This window comes from Odocoileus virginianus, chromosome 3 (genome assembly GCF_023699985.2).
Source record: "Odocoileus virginianus isolate 20LAN1187 ecotype Illinois chromosome 3, Ovbor_1.2, whole genome shotgun sequence".
Taxonomy (NCBI): Eukaryota; Metazoa; Chordata; class Mammalia; order Artiodactyla; family Cervidae; genus Odocoileus; species Odocoileus virginianus.
The window spans coordinates 90,226,571-90,253,249 of NC_069676.1; the positions used below are offsets into that span (position 1 = coordinate 90,226,571).

The 26,679-nt window shown below is 40.1% G+C and overlaps 1 protein-coding gene and 1 long non-coding RNA gene across 2 annotated transcripts in view; both read left to right on the forward strand.

The window, feature by feature from the left end:
* Window positions 1-26,679, forward strand: part of CAST (calpastatin) — a 124,616-nt gene that overhangs the window by 2,591 nt on the left and 95,346 nt on the right. Inside the window, 1 exon segment of the mRNA XM_020875463.2 lies at window positions 14,487-14,549. Within this exon segment, the coding sequence (XP_020731122.2) occupies window positions 14,487-14,549 (63 nt within the window).
* On the forward strand, window positions 20,656-22,975 carry LOC139034470 (uncharacterized). The gene is made up of 2 exons (XR_011487015.1): window positions 20,656-21,288; window positions 22,838-22,975. It is a non-coding gene; the product is annotated as an uncharacterized lncRNA (long non-coding RNA).

Sequence of the window (26,679 nt, forward strand, 5' to 3'; positions counted from 1 at the left end):
CCTGCCTGTGATGAAGCTCTAACTTTTCCCTAACCAGAGCTGTTCAAATATAGTGTGAGCCACATATGTGATTTTAAATTTTATAGTGGTCACCTTAGCTGACAGAGGAAATTAATACTAACAACATATTTTAATTAGCGCACTATATCCTAAGTGGTATTTTTTCAACATGGAATCAATGTGCAAATCATTGGGATATTGTAAATCTTCTTTTTCATTTTCTTCAAAATCCGGTGTGTATTCATACTTAGAGCACCTCTCAGTTAACATGACATATTTCAAGTGCTTAATAGGCACGAGTGGCTAATGGCTACTGTATTGGACAGTATAGCTCTAGACATTGGTTTCTAACCACTCTGGTGCCTGTGAGGGGATGACCACAGCCATGTTGAGAATTAAACGAAAGTTGTGGACCACTTTCCCACAACAAAATATACGCACACACAGAAGACCATCTATAATCCCTTAAAGATCTATGGAGCCAATTTATATATGTGTATACATACATCTATATGATTTATATTACATGATATTAAATATAGCATTTATGCAGTTTATTACTACAAAAATTTTATACAAAAACACTATATAATGCATATCTGCACATATGTATATCATGCTTCAGTAAATCCTATAATTAAAATGTCTTTATTGAGATCCTTCAATTACTGAAAAGGATTGTGAATGAGCTAACTTTAAAAATGTAGGCAGAATAAGATAAAATAATTGAAGGGTGTATCTGTGATGTGTTTTGTTTAAGGGATTGCCACCTACAAAGCCATCAATGAAACACTTCAATGTATATTTTCCCAGTGAATACCATGAGTGTTATGGATCTGATCTTTTGAAGAACTCTGTGGTTTTAGTAAAAAAAAACGAGCAAACAAAAAATTTACAAAGCTAGATTTGAAGAACATCTGATGACCTTCTAATGATGAAGCATGAAGAAGAGTACATTTGGTTGGCTGACACCAGTAATCATATTCCTAAGTTGACTCTATTAGACCATGTTAATTAAAGATGCTTCTTAGCCTAATTAGACCTATTGGGCCAATGGCAGTGTCATCTAGGAGCTCAGTCATTTGGGAGGCCCTGTCATTGTGACCAGCCTAGAAAGAGTGTCACAAACCTTCCCTGGCAGGACGGACCACTTGGCTGCAGTGACTTTTAAGAGTAAGGAATGTAAATTATAGATTCTGCAAAAAGGGCACAGCACCGCCACCTTCTGCCCCACCCCCAACCCGCCCCCGCCACGGTCTCTGAATTGGTTTACTTCCCATTGCAGATAAGACTTAAGAGAACACCTGATGATATTATTCTTTAATCCATTTTGATACTTCCCAGAAATTTAATTGTATTCTATAAATACTTTTTAAAGAATGATGTAGCTTGCTGGTGGTGGAAACAGTGGGTGGCCCCTTGAGGTTCCAAGGTGATCTAGTGGGTAATTAGTTCTGAGTAGACTGTCTCAGTGGAATATAAAACCTCTAAGCAACCCGTCTTTGTTTTGTTTTTTTCCCTTGAGGTTTTAAAAAACAATTTATTGTGGTAACATACAGAAAATTTACCATCTTTACCATTTATAGCTGTAAAGTTCAGTGGAATTAAATATTCATAATTCTTGTGCGACCATCACTACCATCTAGCTTCAGAACAATTTTTATTTTGCAGAACTGGGGCTCTATACCCATTAAACAATACATTCTCATTCAATTTTCATATCTACATTTGAATGCATAGTACTATATTCCAGTATCTGTGGTCCTTATCATTTTTATTGTATTATGAAAACATTTAACCTGGAATGGACCCTCTTAACAAGTTTTAAGTATACAGTGCATTAGTGTTCACTGTAGGTACAATATTGTACAGCAGATCTCTAGAGCTTATTCATCTTCCTTGACCGAAACTTTATGCCTGTTGATCAGTAACTCTGCATTCTCCTCTGCATGCACCTCAGTCCCTGCCAACCGTCATGCTGCTTTCTGTCTCTATGATTTTGATCATCATGCTACTTTCTGTCTCTATGATTTTGACTATCTTAGGCACCTCAGATCAGTGGAGTTTTATAGTATTTGCCTTTTTGTGACTGGCTTATTTCACTGGACTTCCCTGGCGGCTCAGACAGTAAAGCGTCTGCCTGCAATGAGGGAGACCAGGGTTTGATTCCTGGGTCAGGAAGATCTCCTGGAGAAGGCAGTGGCAACCCACGCCAGCACTATTGCCTGAAAAATCCCGTGGACGGAAGAGCCTGGTAGGCTACAGTCCATGGGGCCACAAAGAGTCAAACACGACCGAGCGACTTCACTAATCCCCTCAAGGTTCATCCATGTTAAAGCATACATCAAAATTTTCTTCCTTTTAAGGCTGAAATACATACACGCACACACACACATACACACACAGCATTTTGCTTATCCTCAAAAAACGGCTGTACATGGAAGCAACCCAAGCATACTTGACGATGTCGCTCAGGTCCTGTAGGCTGTATTTGTTATGTGTTAGTCGCTCAGATGTGTCTGACTCTCTGCGACCCCGTGGACTGTAGCCTGCCGGGCTCCGCTGTCCGTGGGATTCTCCAGGCAAGAATCCTGGAGTGGGCTGCCACATCCTCCTCCAGGGGATCTTCTCGCCCAGGGATCAAACCTCGATCTCCTGCATTGCAGGCAGATTCTTTACTATCTGAGCTGCCAGGGACACGCTGTAGGCTCTATTTGCTTTAATCATTTTTCCCTCTCTTCCTCAGACCCTATAATTTCAGTTACCCTATTTTTGATTGCAATGATTTTTTTCTTCAGTCTCCTCAAGTCTGCCTTTGAATCCCTCTAGTGATTTTTTCATTTCAGTTATTATATGTTTCCACTCTAGAATTTCTTTTGGGTTCCTTTTTAGATTATCTATTTTTTCTTGGTATTTCCATTTTGTTTATGCATTGTTTTCTTGACTGTCTCCACACTTGCTTTAGTTCTTTGAGCACCTTTAAGGCAGTTGTTTTAAAATTTTTGTCTAGTGTATCTACCATCAGCTCTTTCTCAGGGACAGTTTCTGTTGTTTATTTGTTTTCCCCCTTGATTGGGCAATACATCACTGTTTCTTTGCATGCTTTGTGATTTTTTTTTTTTTTTTTGGTTGAAAACTGGACATTTGAATCATTGAAAGCTTTGGAAATCAAATTCTCCTCTTTCCCTAGGGTTTGCTGTCTTGTTTTTTGATAATGATGGGCTCTTTTTGTGCCAAGATTCAGTCGAAAGTGTACACTGAAGAGCTTCTCAGGTCTTTTCTGATTCTGTACCTTTCCCTGGGCGTGAGCAGTCCGTGATCAGAATACAGCCCCACAGTGTTTGGAGGGCAGAGTCCTTTGCCCATGCTCCAGTGCGCACTTACTTGCCTGCTGTGAGTTTTGTGTGCTCAGGCGCTCAGTCCTGTCTGACTCTTTGCGACCCCAGGACTGTGGCCTGCCCAGCTCCTCTCACAGCTGGGTATTTCCGGGCCAGAATACTGGAGTGGGTTGCCATTTCCTCCTCCAGGGATCTTTCCAACCCAGGGATCAAACCCAGGTCTTCTGAGTCTTCTTTACCGCTGAGCCACCCGAGCTGTGACTTGGGGATGAGGAATGGGCAGCTGCTGCTGAGCTGAGCTGAAACGGATGCAGATTAACCAAAACTTACCATTTAAATGTTCCCCTGGAAGTTGCAAGTCTTTGATAGACTCCAGAACTTCACAGTAGTTACATCAGACAGATTCTGCCAGGGAGATTTTCTTCCAGGTCGGGGGATGGTTCCTGGCCCCTCTTACTTCATCTTCCCAGAATCCTCCCTTTAAACTGTTTTAAGGATTGAAATCATGTTAATGTGATTTTAAACCTCTGTTCTTCAAGTTGTTTCATTTTCTTTTCTTTTCTTTTTTTTTTCCATTTCTTTTTATCAGTTGGAGGCTAATTACTTTACATCATTACAGTAGTTTTTGTCATACATTGAAATGAATTAGCCATGGATTTACATGTATTCCCCATCCCAGTCCCCCCTCCCACCTCCCTCTCCACCTGATCCCTCTGGGTCTTCCCAGTGCACCAGGCCCGAGCACTTGTCTCATGTACCCAACCTGGGCTGGTGATCTGTTTGACCCTAGATAATATACATGTTTCAATGCTGTTCTCTTGAAACATCCCACCCTTGCCTTCTCCCAGAGTCCACAAGTCTGTTCCATACATCTGAGTCTCTTTTTCTGTTTTGCATATAGGGTTATCGTTACCATCTTTCTAAAGTCCATATATATGTGTTAGTATACTGTAATGGTCTTTATCTTTCTGGCTTACTTCGCTCTGTATAATGGGCTCCAGTTTCATAAAGAATGACCCAGAAAGCTTTGCAGCTACCATAAAGAAAAAATATCCAGTGTCTTTCACTTAAGAGAAGTGTGAAATTACTTGATCCAATGAGTACCATCTATGTAAGTTGCTTCCTCAGATGGGAGAGTCATTTAACTCCAGAAGAAAAAGGGTCTATGGTTAGTTTCCCTAAAATGTATGGAATTCCTTCTGACACTGGAGAACTTATAGAACATAAAAATGCTTTGGTAAAGGCCAAAGATGTTCACAGTTGCTTATTGCCCACCTGCCATGTGTCACGTTTTGAACAGGGTGCCCTGGACACAAAAATTGTGCTGATGGTCCATTCCTGGTTTTTTGCATTTCTCATAGATAAAAATCACAAGCACAGCCTAAAGACTAGTACAAAAGAGGCAGAGTAGCTATTGAAATTCTCATGGCGTCATCTTTGACTCAGAGGAGATTCCAAAAGCGTTACTACAGTGGAACCCCTAAGCTAAACATGGCAGAAAGGCAGTCAATGTTACTTCTGAAAACTGGGCAAAAAGAAGGTATGCCCTTACACTGCCACCTGGGCATGTCTACCGGAATGTTAAAATGTTGGAGAAAAGCAAACGGAATTCAGGGAAACATGAGGGTTTCAGAATTATACATATGCAGTTAAACCTTAATTTGTGTCTTCTTTTCTATGAGAACCCCAAAGAAGGTTATCCTGTACTTCTATAGTTTGATAACAAATGTTTTAGAGAAGCAGAAAGATAGCATGCATCACACCTTTCGTTTACTTTCTTTAAATAATTATTCCCCCTATAAAACCTAGCACACAGCGGCTGCTCACTGATTATTTCTCTAGTAAATGAATTCTTCCCCTCATACTAGCCTTCTCCATTATTTTGGGGTTTTCAGTATTAAAAGTAAAAATGGCTAGGATATTCGCTTTGTGTGACTCCGCGGTTGTTCAGTTGCTAAGTTGTGTCCGACTCTTTTGCAGCCCCATGGATTGCCGCCTGCCAGGCTCCTCTCTCCGTGGGATTTCCCAGGCAGGAATCCTGGAGTGGGTTGCCATTTCCTTCTCCAGGAGATCACCCCTTTCCAGGGATTGAACCCATGTCTCCTGCATTGGCAGGTGGATTCTTTACTACTGAGCCTCCAGGGGAAACCCTTTGTGTAACTTTAGGGAGATACTAGCTCTTAAGAAGATTCAAATAATTTTAAAACTTTTTTTTTTTTTTTAGCACAGAGGCAGAGAGAATAATGTAACACCCTCCTCTTGTACCCATCACCTTCTATAATTATCAACATTGTGACATTGTGCCTATCCTGCCTTATCTATCTTACTAGAAGCCCCACCAACACACACACCCCCCACACCCTTGAAGTATTTTATAGCATGGGGATTGCACAATAAGTGTTATCCCAGTGACCAGCCTGGTGTTTGTTGTTCGAAAAAAATGAGTTCTCTAGTCCCTGTGTACTTCGTTTCCTCATTTGTAATATGGAAATGTGAGACTAATAAACTTATCAGATGAATCTTGTTACTTTGTACTTATGGCAAGTTAAAACCTAAATTCCTTGCTGTATTATTTATAGCCTCAGAAAATGAAAGCTTAAACCTTTGTTTCTTCTCATATTCATTTTATTGTCTCATAATTCACCATGCCAATGAAAAAGAAGGGAGTGAAATGACCTTTATTGTGTTCTTAAAATGAACCAGCCAGTGGACCAGGCTCCTCATTAACATCAGTTGTTTCATATGTAAGCCAGCCCCTGGGGTAGGCATCATGACCTGCATTTTACAAGGAGAAAACAGAAAGTTTAAATTATTGACTCGAAGTCTCATAGCATTTCAGACCCACATTCCTCCTGTCTTACCCCAGTTTGGGGAATGGAATGGAATGCAGGGAGCTGGTTGCCAGGTAACAGAAGAGGCTGGGAAGCCAACTGGGGTGGATGAGGCAACACAGGGAAGCTGCTACCCTAGGAAGCTGCTACCAGTCCTAGACTGGAGGGGAAGCAGGATCACCCTGCAGAAGCTGAAACCACTGCTGGCCTGGCCTGCAGCAGGCCCCCATGGAGGCAGCCATCACACATTCCTGCTACACCAACTGACCGGGGTCAGGGCAGGGAGTCCACCCTAGGGCAAGCAGGTCCACATCAGTCTGCACCAGAGAGCCTGTTGTAAAGCAAAACCAGCTTTCCATTTTGAGCCTTATGTTTGTTTGCTGAACAGTCTTGTTTTAGAAAGCAGAATATACGCAAAAATAGATTTTTAAGGGACTTTGCAGGAAGTCCAATTTGCATATCATCTCTTAATTTTTCAAGCTATTTTTTTCAGCTTTAAAAAAAGTCTTTTACCTCGTCTACTAACCTGAAAAGAGCAAAAGTACTTCTCAAGGAATGTTTACAGGTTTGTTGGAAATGCAGTCATCAGTCAAGAATTGTTTGTCAGACTGCTACCACAGGACTAGGAAAAAAAGAATTTAATCTGCCATCCGGTTGAGCAGGCAAAATATACATTTATGAAGTAATCAGTAAGCAGGAGCATATATGATAAAGTGCTGATTCGTTTGCTTTACTAAGAAAATAGAAACTTACATGCAACATGAAGATCTGATGTGCCATTAGCAGGACAAGGCTCAGAACTAGTCAGGAAATGCTGGGTTGAACACAGGGCACTGGGTTCCTGCCTTGAAAGTCGGTTTACCCAGGAGGCCCTGAGCTGCCCTGGCCTGTCTGACTTGGGGAAGCTCCCATGGGTGCTGACTCAGGGGGGTGATTGGAGGAGTAGAAACCTCTACTTCCTGTCATGGTGCCCACAGAGCTCCTCTCCAGGCAGTGGTTTCAGTCCTAGCAGGCTGTTAGTTTCAGCTGGGGAAGTTCAAGGATGTACATCTGTGCCCAGCATCACCGCTGGATAAGCTAAATCTGAATCCCCAGGTTCTAGCTTAAGCGTTTCCAAAAGTGCTTGGGTGCTTGAGACCTGCACTGAAAGATGAGTTATTGTTCAGTCGCTAAGTCTTGTCTGACTCTTTTCAACACCATGGACTGCCGCCCACCAGGCTTCCCAGTCCTTCACCGTCTCCCTGAGTTTGTTCAAGCCCATGTCCATTGAGTCATTGATGCCATCCAATTGTCTCATCCTCAGTTGCCCACTTCTTCTCCTGCGCTGTCTTTCCCAGCATCAGGGTCTTTTCCAATGAGTTGGCCAAAGTACTGGAGCTTCAGCTTTAGCATCAACCCTTTCCAATGAATATTCAGGGTTGGTTTCCTCTAGGACTGACTGGTTTGATTTCCTTGCTGTCCAAGGGACTCTCAAGAGTCTTCTCCAACACCACAGTTTGAAAGCATCTATTCTTCAGTGCTCAGCTTTCTTAATGGTCCAACTCTCACACCGTACATGACTACTGGAAAAACCGTTGCTTTGACTATACAGACCTTTGTCAGAAAAGTAATGTCTCTGCTTTTTAAAAATGCTATCTAGGTTGGTCATAGCTTTCAAGGAGCAAGTGTCTTTTAATTTCATGGCTGCACTCACCATCTGTGGTGATTTTGGAGCCCCCAAAAATAAAATCTGTCACTGTTACCATTTTTTCCCCATCTATTTGCCATGAAGTGATGGGACCGGATGCCAGAATTTTAGTTTTTGAATGTTGAATTTTAAGCCAACTTTTTCACTCTCCTCTTTCACCTTCATCAAGAGGCTCTTTAGTTCTTCCCTTTCTGCCATTAGTGGTGTCATCTGCATATCTGAGGTTATTGGTATTTCTCCCTGCAATCTTGATTTCAGCTTCTGATTCATCCAGTGTGGTATTTCACGTGATATACTCTGCAAATAAGCTAAATAAGCAGGGTGACCATATACAGCCTTTATCTACTCCTTTCCCAAATATGAACCAGTCCATTGCTCCATGTCCAGCTTTAACCATTGCTTCTTTTCCTGCATGCATGTTTCTCGGAGGGCAGGTAAGATGGTCTGGTATTCCCATCGCTTTGATATGCTGTCTAGGTTTGTCATAGCTTTTCTTCCATGGGGCGACCCACAGCTAAATGAAGGCTTTCTGATCCTTAGGGAGCACCCCCACCCCACCCTCCCCAGCAAGCCTTTGTCTCCGGAACCAGCAGTGGTGCAGGGAGGGAGCTGAGCGGTGTGCACCAGGCTCCAGAGGGCCCTGGGACTACGTTTCATTACTTCTTGATTTTGCCGCAGCTGTCACTGGACATACAAACATTGATCTCCATCAGCATTCCCCAAACTGCAGAAGGAAAATCTTCCAGCTGTTTTCACATAATCTTTATTATTTTCTTAAACAGCTTTATTTGGATATAATTCATAATTTACCCTTTAAAACATACTATTCAGTATTTTTAATATTTTATTTTTAATATTTTATTATTGAAAGTGAAAGTGAAAGTCGCTCAGTCATGTCCGACTCTTTGTGATCCCATGGGCTGTATAGCCCATGGGATTCTCCAGGCCAGAATACTGGAGTGTGTAGCCCTTCCCTTCTCCAGGGGATCTTCCCCACCCAGGGATCGAACCTAGGTCTCCTGTGTTGCTGGCGAATTCTTTACCAGCCGAGTCACAAGGAAAGCCCCATTTTATTATTAACTCAATATTATTATTTTATTAGTACTGAGTACAGAGTTGTCCAAGCAGCACTTTAAGGTCATTTTACAATGTTTTGTCATCCCTAAAAGAAACTCAGTTCCTTTTTTTTGGTTTTAAATCTAACAGCCATTTCAGAAACGCACTAGCTTTTGATTCTCTTTCACAGTTGAGCTTAGACTTGCAGAAGCTCAATTTTTGTCTGTCTTCCTTCTCTTTTAATATGTGTAGAAGTTTGAGCTTCATCTCATCCTGTGACATATGGCCTTGTCTCTGAGTGTGTTAGGGTGTATCTGGGTAGCACTGGGAGGCGGCCCCAAATGCTGCAGTCAAAGCCTGGCGCTACCGTGCGTCCTTAGCTGGGTGGGAGCACAACGCCAAGCTTCATGGTCCTTGCTCCTGTTGATTTCCTGACACATTTGTGAGATTGCTAGGGCAGAAAATTGTATGCATATTAATGCTGTCTTCTAGAATGAGGACAAAGGACAGCTATGCTTACCAAATACATAGCGATGCCAGGAGACAGAAAACAGTTTGGAAAATTCTTTTTGAAGCAAGACCAAAAAGCCCTTTATCTGATATTTTCTCTGCCTCTGAACTCCTGTCACTCTTGTTCTTTTATGTGTTTTCATCTTAGCTGCTGGCTTCCAGGGCCTTATCCTCCTAATGAAATGTCTCCTGCTTTAGGGCTGGCATCCTGCACTTCCTGTCTTTGCTCATGTCCAGCTCCTAAAACATCCTAAAACAGGATGACACTTTGCTGTTGTGTGTCTGATTAATTTCATAAAAAAAAAAAAAAAGAACAGTTTTAGAATAGGAAGGTTTTATCTGGGTTTTGTTGATTTTTCGCTTTGTTTTCCTTTTAGCGCATTAGATTAAGACTTTCTTGATGGGCATCAGAAGTTTTCAGCTAGCTGTTGACTAGCCCAATCTCTGGCCTCCAGACTGTAACCCACACATGTAGCTGACATGTGTGACTGAGGAGGACCTCACATTTCACATCCTATTTCTTTATCAATAAAATGAGCTGTCAGTTGTGTCCCTAAAGTTTTTTGCTGTGATGTCAGTCAGGGAGACCACAGAGAGGAAATGCCCAGCGCTGGGCTCACAAAGGAGATGCTTAGAACGTGTGAGTTTCTTTCCACTCTTACAGAAAAGTCCTTCCTGGATATTTCAGGTTTGTGATTCAGTTCCTGACTCCCTCCCTTTTCTATGTTTCTCAGCTCATCCCAACCCATCAACTACATGTAGTGATAATAGACAAAGATTTCTTTCTTCACTCTTTGAGACGCTTGCTGCGGGTTCCTAAGCTGGATCACATCTGAATTATATAATGTCCAAACATTTATTTCACCAGTGAAATGGAAAGTATATGGAAAGTACATAGGTATTCCATGAATTTAGAAATCATGCCCTTTGAGTCTCTCTCCATGAAAAGACTTAACTGATTGAGTGACCAAACACAGCACAGCATAAGCTACTGAATGTTGAATAAGCTCCAAGGAATGCAAGGCAACACTTCATTTATGAAGTTGTTATTTACTGGAAATTGAATGGCATTAGGTCATTCTTATTAATTCTCTTAGAGTTTTGTTAGAGTGAGGATGTATTGTAGTTACAGAGGAAAAAGTCCTCAATTTAAGAACATGCTTGATAAAATGTTTAGGAGTAAAGTCTCAGAATGTCTACAATTTATGTTCAAATGCTGGTACATATAAAAATATATGTAGATTATGTATCTGTCCATTATATGGTAACAGTTGTTAATAGTTGTTGACTCTAAGTGGTAGAATTATGGATATTCATTGTATTTTTCCTTCAACTTTTCTGTATGTTAGAAAATTTTTATAATAAAAAGCCAGGTTAAAAAAACTGAGAAAATATAATCTTTATAGTTCCTTAAAAATGTGATTTTTATTTATATTATTACACTTACTTTATTGAGAGCAAATATTTCTTTTGAAGTTAAAAAACACCAATTCTTATAGTACATAATTTTTATAATTTGTCATTGCAATTTAAAAAAGCAAATGCTTTTTTAAAATTTCATTTTGTAAAACTTATTTATAATAGACACTTTAAGCAAAAAAAAGTATTTGCTATATATAATATATATACACATATATATATATACACACACATATACATCTACATCTCCCTCTCAAACTATTATTTGGAAACTACGTAACTGTTAGGGATTTTGAGCATTTCAGTGGAAGCAAATAACTGATGATGTTGGTTAATCTGGGGGACTGCAATTTTGAAACAGCAGGGAATCAACTTCATAAACATTTTATAGTAAGATGTCTATCTACCTTTGCTTTAAAGAGAAAAGGCTGTCTGCATGTTTACCATAGGGTAAATCATAAATATGTTTGCCACCCGAGCGTGAAGCAAAATGGGACCTTGCGGAGAGCATGGAGCCTTGCCCAAGACAAGAGCGAGTTGCCTGTCTGTATTCTCATTTCTAAAATGGGACTTCACAGGTGGTGCTAGTGGCAAAGAATCCGCCTGACAATGCAGAAGACTCAAGAGACGTGGGTTCAGTCCTTGGGTTGGAAAGATCCCCTGGAGGAGGAAATGGCAACCCACTCCAGTATTCTTGCCTGAAGAATCCCATGGCGAGAGGAGCCTGGTGGCCTACAGTCCATGGGGTCACAAAGAGTCGGACACTACTGAGCCAGTAAGCACATTTCTTACGTGGAGTAATCATACTTCCTAAAAGTAAATGAGGCAGTATGTTCAGTGTGTTTAAACAGTGGATATTGTTGGTACTAGATATTACCTATTGGTGGTAAGAAATGAATGTGATATCATGGTTCTAAATTTACCAGTCTGAAAGGAGACAATTGAATACATTTGTGTCATGTAGACCCACCCCTCTCAAATTCTGTCTCCAAACATTGAATAATTCTTCCCTTTTGCTCACCAGTTATTCTTAAAACTTAGCAATTGCCATCTAGCTCTGACATATATATGTGGGCTTTTAAATGGCTCTTGTTTTTTCAAGATTCATTAATTACTCAACACCTACTGCTCTCAACTATGGACAAACTCTTTTTTTTTTTCTTTTACACACATCACATCTTCTTTATTCATCATCTGTTGATGGATACAGGTTGCTTCCGTGTCTTGGCAATTGTAAATAATGCTATAAATGTAAACATGAACATTGTTGTTATTGCTAGGCTGTGTTCAACTCTTTTGTGACCCCTTGGACTATAGCCCGCCATGCTCCTCTGTCCATGCTTCCCTCATAGCTCAGTCGGTAAATAATCTGCCTGCAATGCAGGAGACCCGGGTTCAAGTCCTGGGTCAGGAAGATCCCCTGGAGAAGGAAATGGCAACCTGCTCCAGCGTTGCCTGGAGAATCCCGTGGACAGAGGAGCCTGGTAGGCTATAGTCCACTGGGTTGCATGAGCAGGACACAGCTTAGTGACTAAACCACCACCACCTCCTCTGTCCATGAAGTTTCCCAGGCAGGAATACTGGAGTGGGTTGCCATTTCCTTCTCCAGGGGTGGACAAACTCTTGACTAGGTCATCTGGGTGAAACAAACCCTGTCGAGAGCTTCATTCACCAAGCGCCTGCTGTCTGCCTGCTTTTCTGTGGGCAGAAACTCATGAGAGGTTTCTGTTTGGGGAAAAGTTTTCCATTCGTGAAAGTGATTTCTTTCTAGTTTTTATACAAGAACTACCGAAAGATTTCACCCACATGTCTAACATTGCTTAGCCTTTTTATTTTACAAAAATATCTGTTGATATGATTTAAAGAAATATTCTCGTTTCATTTATCATAGTATGTGCGGTGTAGTTACTAAGTCATGTCTGACTCTTGTGATACCATGGAGTGTAGCCCACCAGGATCCTCTGTCCATGGGATTTTCCAAGCAAGGATACTGGAGTGGGTTGCCATTTCTTCTCCAGGGCATCTTTCCAACCCAGGGATCAAACCCAGGTCTCCTGCATTGCAGGCAGATTCTCTACCGACTGAGCCACCGGGGAAGCTCTTATCATAGCATAGAGACAATAGATTTACAGTCAGAAAACCGGCTTTGCAAGCTTTTCTCATTTACTATGTGTATGTCTTTGTGAAAAGCACATCACATGACTTTTATTCTTAATTATTTTAATCCATGAAATCACATGAGTGTCTTTTTTTGTATCAGATAAAAATGTATATGAAAGTGCCTTGTAAGTAACAAAAAATGATAAACATTATTATTATTTTTGCTATTATTGTCATTCTTTTTCATTTGAATAACTTAAGTGACCTGCATATCCAGGTTTGATTCCACTGTACGGAACATGATGGGGTTTTATGTTTCAATTTAACTAAAGATTATTGGGCTAAGACCCAATAGTGAGCTTTTCATTTTCTTATATTTAGGTTCCTTTTCCCACTTTCTTGCATATCCCACTTGTACAAGAAATAAAGCAATTCTTTGTCCCTAATTTTCAGAAACATAAAATATTTTCATCTCTCAAAAAAAATTTCAAGAATGTGAACTCCCCTGTTGGTCCAGTGGTTGGGAGTCTGCCTTCCAGTGTGGGGGGGTGAGAGTTTGATCCCTGATGGGAGAACTAAGATCCTGTATGCAACTAAGCCCCACCCCAGCAACTAGCAAGGCCACACACCTCACCTGAGACCCAATGCCACCAAAAATAAATAAAATAAATATTTTTTTGAAAAATTCAATAATCTGCATGGCTTCTTTTATCTTATCAAACCAAATAGCATGTAAACTACTTGAAGCTTTTATGTACCACATAAAAATACTTCCTTGCCAATGCAGGAGATATCAGAGAAAGATGTGAATTTGCTCCCTGAGTTGGGAAGATCCCCTGGAGGAGGGCATGGCAACCCACTCCAGTGTTCTTGCCTGGAGAATTCCATGGACAGCGGAGCCTGGTGGGCTACGGTCCACGGGGTTGCAAAGAGTCAGACATGACTGAAGCAATGTAACATGCATGCAAAAATACATCCATTCATCACCAGTGTCCTAGTGAGAAAAACAATTCTGATTCAGAACATAATGAAATTCTAAAGCCACAGGTAATGAGAGGTGCAGGTATGGTCTTCCCAATGCAGGCTTTATCTTTCTGTGTTGGTAAATAGACAGACAGAACTCCAGAGAATTTCCTCCCTTGAGTTCATGCTGAACTGAGGCTTAAGTAATGGCTTCGGCTCAACGTGGTCCTCAGACATCTCATTTCCATGAGGAACCAGATGTCGCCTATGCTGGCAATTTGGGCTTTGAAATTCCAGGAGGCATTTTGTAGGAGACAAGATGCCGCCTTGGCACCACTATCAGATCTATGTCTGGTTAATTATAGACTTACTTTCTGCATCCCAAATAAATGTCTGTAGCTTCCCTTTATTTTTGAAGGTCACCTATGTCAATGGAGAATTATTAACAGGTCTCAGGAGGAAGATTAAAGGTGTCCTTGTTTTTATAGTCTGTATATTTAGCCCTTTGGGATTAAAGTCGCTATTATATTATCTTGTATCACCTCCCTCTATTAAATGTTATCTCTTTTAATATTTTTACAGCATGTCAGTGGAAAAACCAGTGGATCGTCTTCCAAGTCAGGAGAAAAGAAAGGATCAGATGAGGTAATTTCTACAATACTGAATTTTCATTTTCTCTTGTTTTTAAATTATGAATTCTATCATGAAATAAATAATGAGGTCACCAATATCTCCTACTAGAATGTTGGCAAATTTAGTTTTAACTAAGAGCTGCTTCAATGCTGCAAGTGGAAATCATTAAAAATAAATAAAGTGTTCCTCAGAGAGGAACTATTTCCTCTAGAAATAGTTTTCATTTAGACATAGAACTCAGTTATTTAGGGTGTTGTCTTTATAGGAATTGGTGAATCTTAACTGGTTTGGTTTTTTTTTTTTTTTGGTAAGCGAAAACATACAGAAGGGAAACCAAATACTATTGTTGAAAAGGGAAATCTTTTTTTATGAGAGTCATCGTGAAAGGAGAACAGTGATAACCTAGATGAAACCAGTCATTCAGGTTCATAAACAAAAGAGAGAGAAAAGGACTATTTTTATTTGGTTCCATCCTGTGGAAATACTAGTGAAAGCAAGCCTCACTTTGAGATGGGTTGTCTTTGAGTCCGTGAATTTCTCCTTTCACTGAACGATATCCCATTATGTTTAGTATCAGCATCGTCTGGTCTCCATGGAAGGGTCATGTGAAAGTGCTAGCCTCTGAGAGGGTCTTAGGCTTGCTTCCTTTTGCTGCTTTTTACATTTGAAATCTCAATGGAATATTCATCTTCATTCAGTAGAAATAATTATCATCATTCACCCCAGTTTGTAAAAGAGCCAGGTCCTGAAAGATACCTGGAAATTTAAAAAGCATAAAGTAACCTTTTTTTTTTCTCTCTTATTACCATGTTCCAGAAATCTAGCTTCTCTTTCTGCTTATTTTCTGCTGTTTTGAAATATTCCATATATTTCAGTATATTCAGTATGATGGAAGTCATTATGACTAGAACTTACTATGAATTCTATACTAAGGTTTAGTCCTCAGCTGTCTACTATTGTTTCCATTACCAACACCCAAGTCAATATAATTTAGATTATTTCTTACCATGCAAATCTGCAGTGAAAATTTTTGTATCCATGGAAGGAAGATTTCTTTACAAAGTAAGAATAAACTTTTTATTAAGGTTTAACCCTGGTTCTAGGTTAAATTATTTAAACTTTTTTTCCATGGGAACAAGCCAACTTTTACTAGCACAGAGATCTATGTACATAGTATCACTCAGTTCCCCTATCAATACTATTCTTTAAAAATATTCCCAGATAAGTTATCTATCAAATAGGTTTCCTGTTGAATAAAGAGACAACTATAGTGTCTCTTTATTGTCCAGATCAGGAAATAATGTTTTTAGATGTTATTCTTTATGTTAATATTAATCAAGTTTAAAATATTTGCAGAAGAAAGGAAATCTTCCAGTTCAATCAAGTGGATAGTGACCTAGTTCTAAGAATCCTACTTAGAGGACTATTCTCAACAATTACGTTTTTATGTGGAAGCTTAAAATTGTCTTAAATGTACAGATATCATTGGCTAAGGCAGCAGCTTCTCACCCAGTATTAGATCTCTTCTAATATCTGGGCTATAAAATGCCTCATTTTCATTTTTATTAAGGGCTTGGGAAAACTGATAAGGAGTCCTGTTATCAGTACAACTAGAGGAGAATTCGAAACTTTTCTGTCTGTGTGATGATTGTGCTTGCAGTTCTTTGAAACTGAAAGGCTGAGCTTCCATCTCAGGAGAAGAAAGATTTTTTTTCTTTTTATCAGCAGTTCAAGCAAGTCTGACTTTGTTTCATAACACGTCTGGGAAATTTAGATTCACAGCTCTTGCGTTTGTGCCAGAACCTGGTCATCTGGGTCTGTTCTGCTCCACCCCAGCTGGCTGACAGAGAGGAGAGCCGGGCTTTGCCCTGCTCCCGTGACATAAATCACTGTAGAGATTCAGATAGCCTACGACTGAAGACTGCTTATTATCTCGCCAAATTCTGCCCATATCTGTTTGATAGGGTGGACGGATGTGAGGGTGGAGTCATCTAGTGGTCTAGTTATATTTCCAATATGGTCTGTCTCCAAGGAGTCTCTCATTCTTTATGTCATGGGTGACATATTATGGCCCTGGAGACAACTCAAGGAAATCGTCCATTAGGCATTATCTTTACTCTATGTTCGTGATTATAAAACCACGTGCACTCCGGACTTGTATCTGCCCTCCTGCCACCCACAGCCAGTTACTATCCTCTTCAATTACTAGAGAAAGATTTCCTAAAACTGCTTCTTTCTCACAAATGCTTTCTTATCTACTGTTCTGTTGAACAAGAAGTAAGATTAAGAGCCTTAGTCGTGGTGGGGTGGGGCGGGGGTTGGTTATCCATTTTCAAACTAGCATCTGCCTCCAAAGGGTAAACAACTTGTTGTCCCCAAGAATATGCAAACATACTGGTTAAGCTTCCAAGGACCAACCCAGGCTTTTGAAACAAAGTCAGTTTGAAAACGTGCTTTCTCTGCTCAGAGGTCCTTCAGTGCCTTTCATTTGAAGGTGCAAGGAAAAGGGTACAGAAAAGGCTTCGGGAAGATTTAACCAGGACTAAAAATGATTAGAATTAGACAAGAACCATTATGATATTGTCATAGGTAAAAATACCTGGGGATGAGTGCAGCCGTGTGAATTTCAGAATTTATGCGACCATAAATGGTTTTTACTTATCTTGAATATGACCCCTATATACCCACTAAGTGACCCTAGGATGTCTCCAGTTATTTTAATAGACTCTTGCAACTAAAACATCATTTGTCATGTTGCATTTGCAATATAAATGCTTGAGGATGGAGTTGAGTAAGTTTCTTTGAAAATGTATGTTTTGTTTTTTGTGACAATCGTTAAGAACTTAAGTCCTTCTCAGGTGTAGCGGCACTGTAAGACCAAAAGTTGAATGGACTAAAAAAACCAAAGATAAAATGACTACAGAGTAGGAAAAAGAAAAATGAAAACATTTAGCAGCACCTTTAAATACAGTGGAACAAAGTAGCCTTTCCAAACCTGCAATCAAATCTATTTAAAGTGTTTGACTGACACATCCGACCACCCTTGGGGAGTGCGAGCATCTTAGCAGCATATTTCCGTGACGTCCTGAGGAATAGAATTTAAGACATGTGATGCACACGATCTCACAGAGCCTGTTTTAAGGACTTCAGATTTAATAATGGATATATTTTTATGGGCAAAGAAAGGGAGATGTATAGAGTCGAAATTGTGCCCTAAAGGTATTTGATAAACTCTCTTTACCATAACGGAGAAGGCAATGGCACCCCACTCCAATACTCTTGCCTGGAAAATCCCATGGACAGAGGAGCCTGGTGGGCTGCAGTCCATGGGGTCGCTAAGAGTCAGACAAGACTGAGCAACTTCACTTTCACTTTTCACTTCCATGAATTGGAGAAGGAAATGGCGACGCACTCCAGTGTTCTTGCCTGGAGAATCCCAGGGACGGGGGAGCCTGGTGGGCTGCCGTCTATGGGGTCGCACAGAGTCGGACACGACTGAAGTGACTTAGCAGCAGCAGTAACTTTACCATAACAGCTTTGGTGGTATTCTTCCCTCAGTGTGTTTACCTCTCCTCCTTCTAAAGTCCATGAACTACCCCAACATTTTACAATTTCTTTCTAACATACTCTTTCTCTTGATGAGATTAGTCTTTTTTAATCACAAAAGTAATATGTACTTGTGAAAAGCAAAAGTATTACCCAGTCTTACCACTTAAGTTATAACTGCTACCACAAAATTTTGTGTGTCCTCTCAAATTGTGATAATATTATATGTTCATAGTTATTATATATACTGATTTTTGTAGCTTTATAATAATGATGTAGCTCTGATGTATCATTATTGAAACATATTTCAATATGTTTCTTCTAAAGAAAATTTAGAAGGTATCAAAAATTTTACAGAAAAAAACACTGTCATCTAGAATTCCAGCCCCTAGAGAGATGGCCACTATTTCCATCTTCGAGTATCTTCCTTCATCTTTTTTCTATGTGTGTTAGTGTTAGTTGCTTAGTCTTGTCCTACTCTTTGTGATCCCATGGACCACAGTCCACAAGGTTCCTCTGTCCATGGAATTCTCCAGGCAGGAATACCGGGATGGGTAACCATTCCCTTCCCCAGGGGATCTTCCCAATCCAGGGATCTAACCTGGGTCTCTTCTATTGCAGGCAGATTCTTTACCATCTGGGGCACCAGGGAAGCCATATTTTATGTTTAAGCTGAGATAACAAAGGAACATTCCTAGACTAAAAGGGCCTAAACTAAAGATGATAAACAATGTGCTTTGTGATAGATAAATATTTTCCAGTTGAAGGGAGTCATCATTGTGTGTGGCTTTTAAATACGTGGGGTTTTCCAGGTGGCGCTAGTGGTAAAGAACCTGCCGGCCAAAGCAGGAGATGTAAGAGATTCTGGCCCCACCCCCGGGTCGGGAAGATCCCCTGGAGAAGGGAACAGCAACCCACTTCAGTGTTCTTGCCTGGAGAATTCCATGGATACAGAGCCCAAAGAAGAACCTGGTTGGCTACAACCCACGAGGTCACAGAGTCGGACACAACTGAGCGACTAACACTTCCACTTTTAAATACATAGAAAATCGTATTTAAGCACCTTGGCATTTCACATAGTATTTAATCTGGTTATTATTTTGTGCTGTGTGTTTGAGAGAGGAAAACATGTTTCTTGTTAACAAGTTTTCTGGAACAGTGTTCCCACCAGCAACTGATAAAGCCGTCCTTAGCAAATTCTGAAAGAGTGCCACAGCAAATGTTATTTTAAGGGGTGTTAAGTCATTACAATCTCTTGTCCATTTTAATTGTGGGGACTTGATTGTGCTGGACAAATTCATGTCCCAGTGCCAAGAAGGAGGCAGCACTGAAAAAGGTGCCCCAAGGGCAGTCCCCGTCTGTCTTACCTGGAGATCCAGAACTCTGTTGGGTGTCTGACTGGGAAGCCTAAACTCACTAAAGGAAGTTCCAAAATCCTTTTCAATGGCAGTTTCCAATTTTTTTTTTTTAATTCTAAATTTTGATTTTTTTTTCCATTAACTAGAGTATTTTTAAGGTAATTTATTTTTCAATGAAGGCACATGGGTGGTGATTTTCTGCACCTGTGTGGATCCTACGCATGTTTTTCTGCTGGCCTCACTCAAGATGCTACTACAAAATTGTACATTTTGGGGTAACAGTTCTGTTCCCTTAAAATTTTGTACCTGTTGCTCCATAGTTTTCTGACATTTTGTGCTATAAAAAAGATGTCTGAGGGAGCCTAATTGTTATTTATTCTTAGAGAACTTGTTTTTCCTGCTTTGGTCTATTTGTGATTTCTTTTTCTTTTACTCTTACAAATTTAAAAAATTGCCAGGATGTGCCTACATGTGTGTTTTTCTATTAATTTTTCCTAGAATGTCTATTATTTAATTATTGCTCTCATTTCAGTTTATTTTTAAACATGCATGTAATTCTGAGACCAGACATTCATTAGTCACCTGCCTCAGTGTTCTCTTTGACCTTTACCTTTGTATTCTGCGACAGTTTCTGAAGTTTATCCCCCATATTTTTATTTCTGTCATCTAAATTCCGCTCCTTGAAACTTCCAATACAGGTTTAAATTTTGCCTTTTTCCCCTGTTGCGTCGTAGCCTTCTCTAATCCAGTCTTCCCGCATCTCTATGTTTCACTCTGTTATTTTCCCATCTCCGTTTTCTCTGCGTCTGTGGCTCTCTACCCGGGTTTCACGGAGGCAATGCCATCTTGCTTCCTACTAAGGGTGCAGACAGTCTTCTTTTCTGAAATTTTCTCCTTGTAGTGTATCATTTTATGAGATTTACTGTCTCAGCCTTCAGGAAAACGGCGTCTTTCTTGCCTGTTTTCCTTTGGTTTTTCATCTTCTCACTTATCTGATTAAATGTCCTTTTTTGGAACTCAGGCAAGGCCTAGGAGGCCAAAGTTTTTCTGCAAACCAGAGGCCGGTGGAGGAGGTGGTGAGGGGTGGGAGGTGGTCTTTCCTGGGAAGCCTCCACAGGGTCCTGCTAAGTTACCATCAGGGTGGAGGTTTTACCTCAGTTTTGGCAGTTCCCTGACTTCCTTTGTTGTTGAGTCAATTGCAGCCTCTTCTGTGAGAAGATGAGCAGAACCCGCTCGAGATTACTTTGTAGTAGGAATTCCCGGGGTGGTCTCCTAACGACTCTCTTTTGCGTCTTGAGTCCAGTCTCCCCTTTTCTAGCCTCCTTCGAGTGTAGCCTGTGAAGTAGGCTTTCATTGCAGACTCTGCTCTGTTTGTTAGCTCTGTGTAGTTCCTCATGAGTTTCAACGGAAGGGCTTGAGGTTTAGGAATTCGGAATGTCGCTTTAGGAATGTCTCCTCTTTTCTGGAATTTCTCGGAGTGGTTTCCGGCGCGGTTGCCTCTGTGTGTATGTCATCATGACGTACTTTAGGTATTGCTTGCCTTTCAGCGACTGATACTTGTTTGCTTAGGTAATAGAATCTGTATTTTCTTATGTGGAGCCTGCCATAGGGGTCTTCATGAGCCATCTGTGGGTTTAAGTTCAAAACCTGCAGATAGAATGCCAGCCATCATGTCGCCTTTCAAACAGCCTGTATATCTGAAGACATGTTTTCAGGTTGAATCCTGAGAAAAACGCAGGGAGTTTCTCAAACTCAGGACAAAAGCTCCTTGCCATCCTGAGACCACGGTGAAAGCATCTTCTCTGTCACGTGCTGTGGGAGCGTTGAAAAGCCACACTCCCAACCCAGTGAGCCTGCCCCCAGTCCGCGGGGCCACAGAGGCAGCACGTTGGAGCTCCTGAGAGCAGGCCCCGGACTAGCTGGGTGTTCTTAGGCGGATTACTTTGCCTTCAAAGGGGACCTTTCTCATGTGTCACATGGAGACAGTGACATGTTCTACTTGAGTTAATGTGAAGATCAATGAGACCAAGCAAATGAAGTGTCTAGAACAGTGCCTGGGACATGTGAAGGTGTTAGCTGCTATTACTATTATTATTACTACTGTTATTTTTACTAGGCAATGAGGAGAACTTGTTTGGCAATAAAGATAAGCCCCTTATTGCTTTAGAGCCAGGACTCAAATTCTTTTGTTGACTATATATTGCCAAGCCTTTCCCATTAAAAAAGGAAGGAACTTTGGTAGTTCATTAAGCTTAGTAGTCTTTTTTTGTTCCAAAACAACTCTGTAACACCCAGAAATATATGCCAGTTGCTAGAAAATACAGTCCCTCTGTAACCAAGAGCATGAAAATAATTTTCCATTAAAGAATCTGTGATATACAAAATGTTATATAAGTAGTAGGGAGTGATTAATAAAAATAGCTATTATTATTAGTGCACTTAGGAGTAATGATCTTAACTGCCTAAGATCTTAGGTCCTACCAAAATTGTCTCTGAAGACTGTACATTATAGCATAGGAAATTAGAATTAAAGTTAAAAAAAAATCAAAGAAATTGAATGGAAGTTAAATTTCTTGACTTTAGATCTTAAGTCCTGAAAACCTGAGGGACAAATCAATTAAACATTAATCCTGAAATATCCTGTTTTAACATTTATATTTTTTTCAGTCTTCTCTCTAGACTTTATTAGCTTCTAAAAGATAATGGAATGATTGATTCAAAAGGGAGGATGACCTAAAATTGTGCCCATAGCAAGAAACCTTTATCATTTAAGGACTGAATATGTATGACTCTTGTCATAGTCAGTAATATTTTATCATATACCAATGTACATAATACCTTGTTAAGACCTTCCAAAAACTGTTCATTGTGAGGTCAAAGCCTCTTAGCAAGTTGATATCATAAACTAGTCTTTTATATTTCAATCAGCATTATTACAGAATGCTTAGTAAATGTGTAGAGCACTGTTCAGTTCAGTTCAGTTTAGTCGCTCAGTCGTGTCTGGCTCTTTGCAACCCCATGGACTGCAGCACGCCAGGCTTCCCTGTCCATTACCAACTCCCGGAGTTTACTCAAACTCATGTCCATTGAGTTGGTGATGCCATCCAACCATCTCATCCTCTGTCGTCCCCTTCTCCTCCTGCCTTCAATCTTTCCTAGCATCAGGGTTTTTCAAATGAGTCAGCTTTTCACATCAGGTGGCCAAAGGATTGGAGTTTCAGCTTCAGCATCAGTCCTTCCAATGAACACCCAGGACTGATCTCCTTTAGGATGGACTGGTTGGATCTCCTTGCAGTCCAAGGGACTCTCAAGAGCCTTCTCCAGTACCACAGGTCAAAAGCATCATTTTGTTGGTATCATAAACATTTATTTTAAACTTTGTTCCTTTTCTTCTAGGACATTATGTGAGATTATGCAGTATTTCTCAAGTTTAAGCATGCCTATGAATCACCTGGAGATAGTATGAAAATTTCAGACTCCTGGGCCCAGATCAGGGTGTAATCAGGCTTTCAGTATTTTTACCAGTCATCTCAGGTGACTCTTCTGACGGTGGTCTTCTGAGCACATTTCGAGTAACACAGATAATTCTTACAGAGCACATAATGCAGTTCCTGAAAAATATGAGCTTTTCTTCCTTTTGTTCCTTTCTCATTTCCTTTTCTTTTTAAAATGCCTGCCCATACCACCCCATCCCTCAGCCATGTCCTGTCTCCATGTCCTGGGGACAGCGTGGCTCTGAAGCACATTGAGGGTACTGTGGTTTCAAGGAGTCATTGGACCACACCGGAGGCTTAGGTTGCAGGGAGAAATGCAGAAATGCAAACCCTATTTCTTCCTACTTCTCCTAGGACCTCGTTCCTTAACTCTTCCCTCATTCCTTTTGTTGCTGAGTCACTAAGTCGCATCCCATTCTTTTTTTTCTTTTTACTCCTTATTTAGTGACTCCTCTTTAGACGTTGTTTCAGTTTAGTCTTCCTTATGAACTATTTAAAAATATTTCTTTTGAAGCTGCTCAAGCTCCCATTCCATCTTCCCTTTTAACCCTCACTGCTAAAATTCTTGGTTGAAATAATTGAAGAAGAGAGTGGGGAGAAAGAAGAGAGAAACTAAAAGCAAATGTTAATAAATGGCTGCCTGAAGGAGGTGGGAAGGAGAAACCAGTGATCGAGTCAGAGAAGCAGTAACAGAAGGGGTGGGGAGCCTGGATGTGGCCGGCTCATGGGTGGGAAGGCCGGAAGGAGCATCTTGGCTGGTGATAGACCGCGACTGGGGCCTGAGGGAGCTTTCTTGTTTGGAGATTGGGATATTGTCAGTTCACTTGAGAGCTGTTTCTGTTATGAGCCAGAGGCTGCTGAGTCAGTGGAGATTCTGCACCGATGACTTCTTCCAGTGTGCGTGCATTTACATAGTGAGCATCAGATAAAACGAAACAAAAGTTTAAATCAGTGTTTATTTACACAGAAAGAGATAAGTATTGTCAAGATATATCACATGGTACAGATTTCTTGGATTGCTTGCCAGGTGTTTATAGCTAAATGGATTCTTTTATCAATTGACCAGTATCAAATAAGAAAGACTTTATTTGGGAAGAGCTCAGGAGTGAATTCTACACATATGTTTATCTTAATCATTAAGACTGTGGACTTTGTGGTTGGTTTTTCACATTAAGGTGGGCACCCCTGTTCTCTTTCTTTTTCAAATCAAGTCTCTGATTCCTAAGCAGTCTAATTTGAGCTCACGGTACGTAATGTTTGGACTTCAGTACCTTCCAGAAATATATCATTCTGAAGTCTGCAAAATACAGTTTCAAAGAAAAGACTTTTCTTACAGGAAACGGAGAGCTAAAGTGATCTCATGTTCACATTCCAATTTTGGTTTCACTTGGTGTTTGGGGTAAAAATTACTTCTCTGATGCAATTTTGTTACTTTTTTGTTTTTTCCTGCTTACCTTCTTAAAACACTGAGCTTACTTAGTAAAGTCTGAAACCATCCATCTATTTCCCTGAAAAATGAAAGCTGAATATAAAGTTGAATGACTTATTGTTAAAATAATGCATTTAAAAAATAATGAGGGTTCCTTCTACCAGTTATATGGTGAGAGGTTGCTGAACCATTTGTTAGATAGGATCTGGTGATAACTGCCTACCTTTAAAAATAGGATTCAGGGGACACCCAGTGGTTAAAAGGAGGAAATTCCTCCTGAGGTGCAGTGTCCAGTTGGAATAAGTATTTCTTGTCTCAGCAGTCAAAATATTGACACATTGCTGATTTTGACTTTCTGAATGAGCCTATGTTAGCTGTATGTGTGTGCTTTAAGAAGAAAGGGCCTTGTTTTTGACATTTATATGAATTTTCTTCAAGTATTTGAAAACTTACAAATTATAATGTTAGAAATATTAGAAATATGATTAAACTTTTCTTTTAATGAAGACATACTAATATTAAGAAATGAGAAATAAGCGACCCAGAGTCATAAATAAGAAAAACAATTAAAATTTTTTGACCCCAAAATTCCACTTCTAGAAATTTGTTTCAAATACATAATCAGAGGTGTACTTGATGCCTGTGTACCAAGATATTCACCGTAGCTTTATTTATAATAATAACAAACTAGAGAAACAAATATACAGCTTTAATAAATTGGGGAAGTTAACAGCACAAAAATAGTGAGTAAGTCATCTTTAACACCATGCTTTGAAGAACATTTAACAATGGAGGAAGATGTTTATGATAGGTAAAAATTGATGATGAGAGACCAATAATTCCATGTATTTAACAAATTGTGCATATTTTGCATTTGCATAAAAATAGAAAAATAACTGAATGTAATTGTCTTGATTGGCAAGATTTCGAGTAGTCTATATTCTCTTCTTTATACTTTTCTCTTTATTCTAAACTTATTTTTTTTCATTAGAGGGAGAAGAATAATAAACAGCATAGATAATAAAAGGATAATGGAAGAAAGTGTTTTAACAATGATCAAAGCTAAATCTGTGCATCTATCTGCTTAGACCTTAAAGGGAGAAATGTTTTATGTGCCTTTTTCTTTTGGAATCTTCAAGAGATGTTTCCAGAGTAAAGCTGCTGCCGCCACCCTTTGTGTGTGTGTGTGTGTGTGTGTGTGTGTGCGCACATGCGTGTGTGTGTACACACATATGTTTGGCTAGAAGGGCATCTCTTATATATGGACAGAGAACCATGATTTAAGCACTAAGGCAGCATAGACGGCAAGGATTGCTAATTATTTTTAGTTTATGGTCCTTTCAAAATCTGATGAAGACTAATTGTTTTCCCTGAAAATAACACATGTATATGAATACAAGAATCAAAAAAAAAGTGACACACACCTTACATAGGTTCAAAGGTACACACCATCCCTACCTGGGACAAGGGGAGGAATCTTACTTAGTAGCTATGTTTAGGAGGTATCATCTAATATTTTCCCAGTTGGATTATTGTTGATTTCTGAAATTCCACCACTAGCAACTTCCTTAACCTCTGAATTAAGGATTGCCTTCCTGTGCGTTCTCTTTTAAATTGTAGATATTCATAGGAGGGATAATATATTAATTATTAGCACCTTGGTGAGAAGTAGTTTAATAAGAGAGAAAGCAAATTATGTAAGCACTATCTTTATAGATTTGATAAAGGTAGTAGAGAACTAGTGATCATTTTGATATTGAACACATGTAGGGGTTACACACACACATGCCTTACAACAACCCCCATTCTCCTGATGAGAAAATTGAGGCACAACTTAATTAAATAATCTGTCCAAGGTCACACAGTTATATAATAGTGGAGCCCAGGATGGAACTCCTTTTCCAGAGTCTATACTCTTAACTAGTATCCAAAACTGTTGATAAAGTTATCTATTTTAAAAATTCTACCCAATGCCAACTCCATAGGCTTCCTTAAGGCTGTTTTCAGTTTTTGTAACTCACTTCCCCGACTCTTCATTGCCGTCTTTCTTCCTCATGCCCTCTTTTTACTCGAAAGAGCTTTAAGCAAGGTTAAATCATCCCATTCCCTTGGCTCTAAAATGTAAGGGAGTGTAAGGACAGCCCCTCCCTCCTGGTGGATAGGAAGCGGGGCCCAGGGAAACAGTCCCAGCCCAACTAGAGTGGGAGAAGAAAGCGTCCTCCCAGCCCCGTCAGCGCGGCCGCCTCAGACTAGAAAGACCTGAGCGAGACCACCCCGGGGCCTTCTGCCTGGAGACCATGAACGGCGCTGAGTAA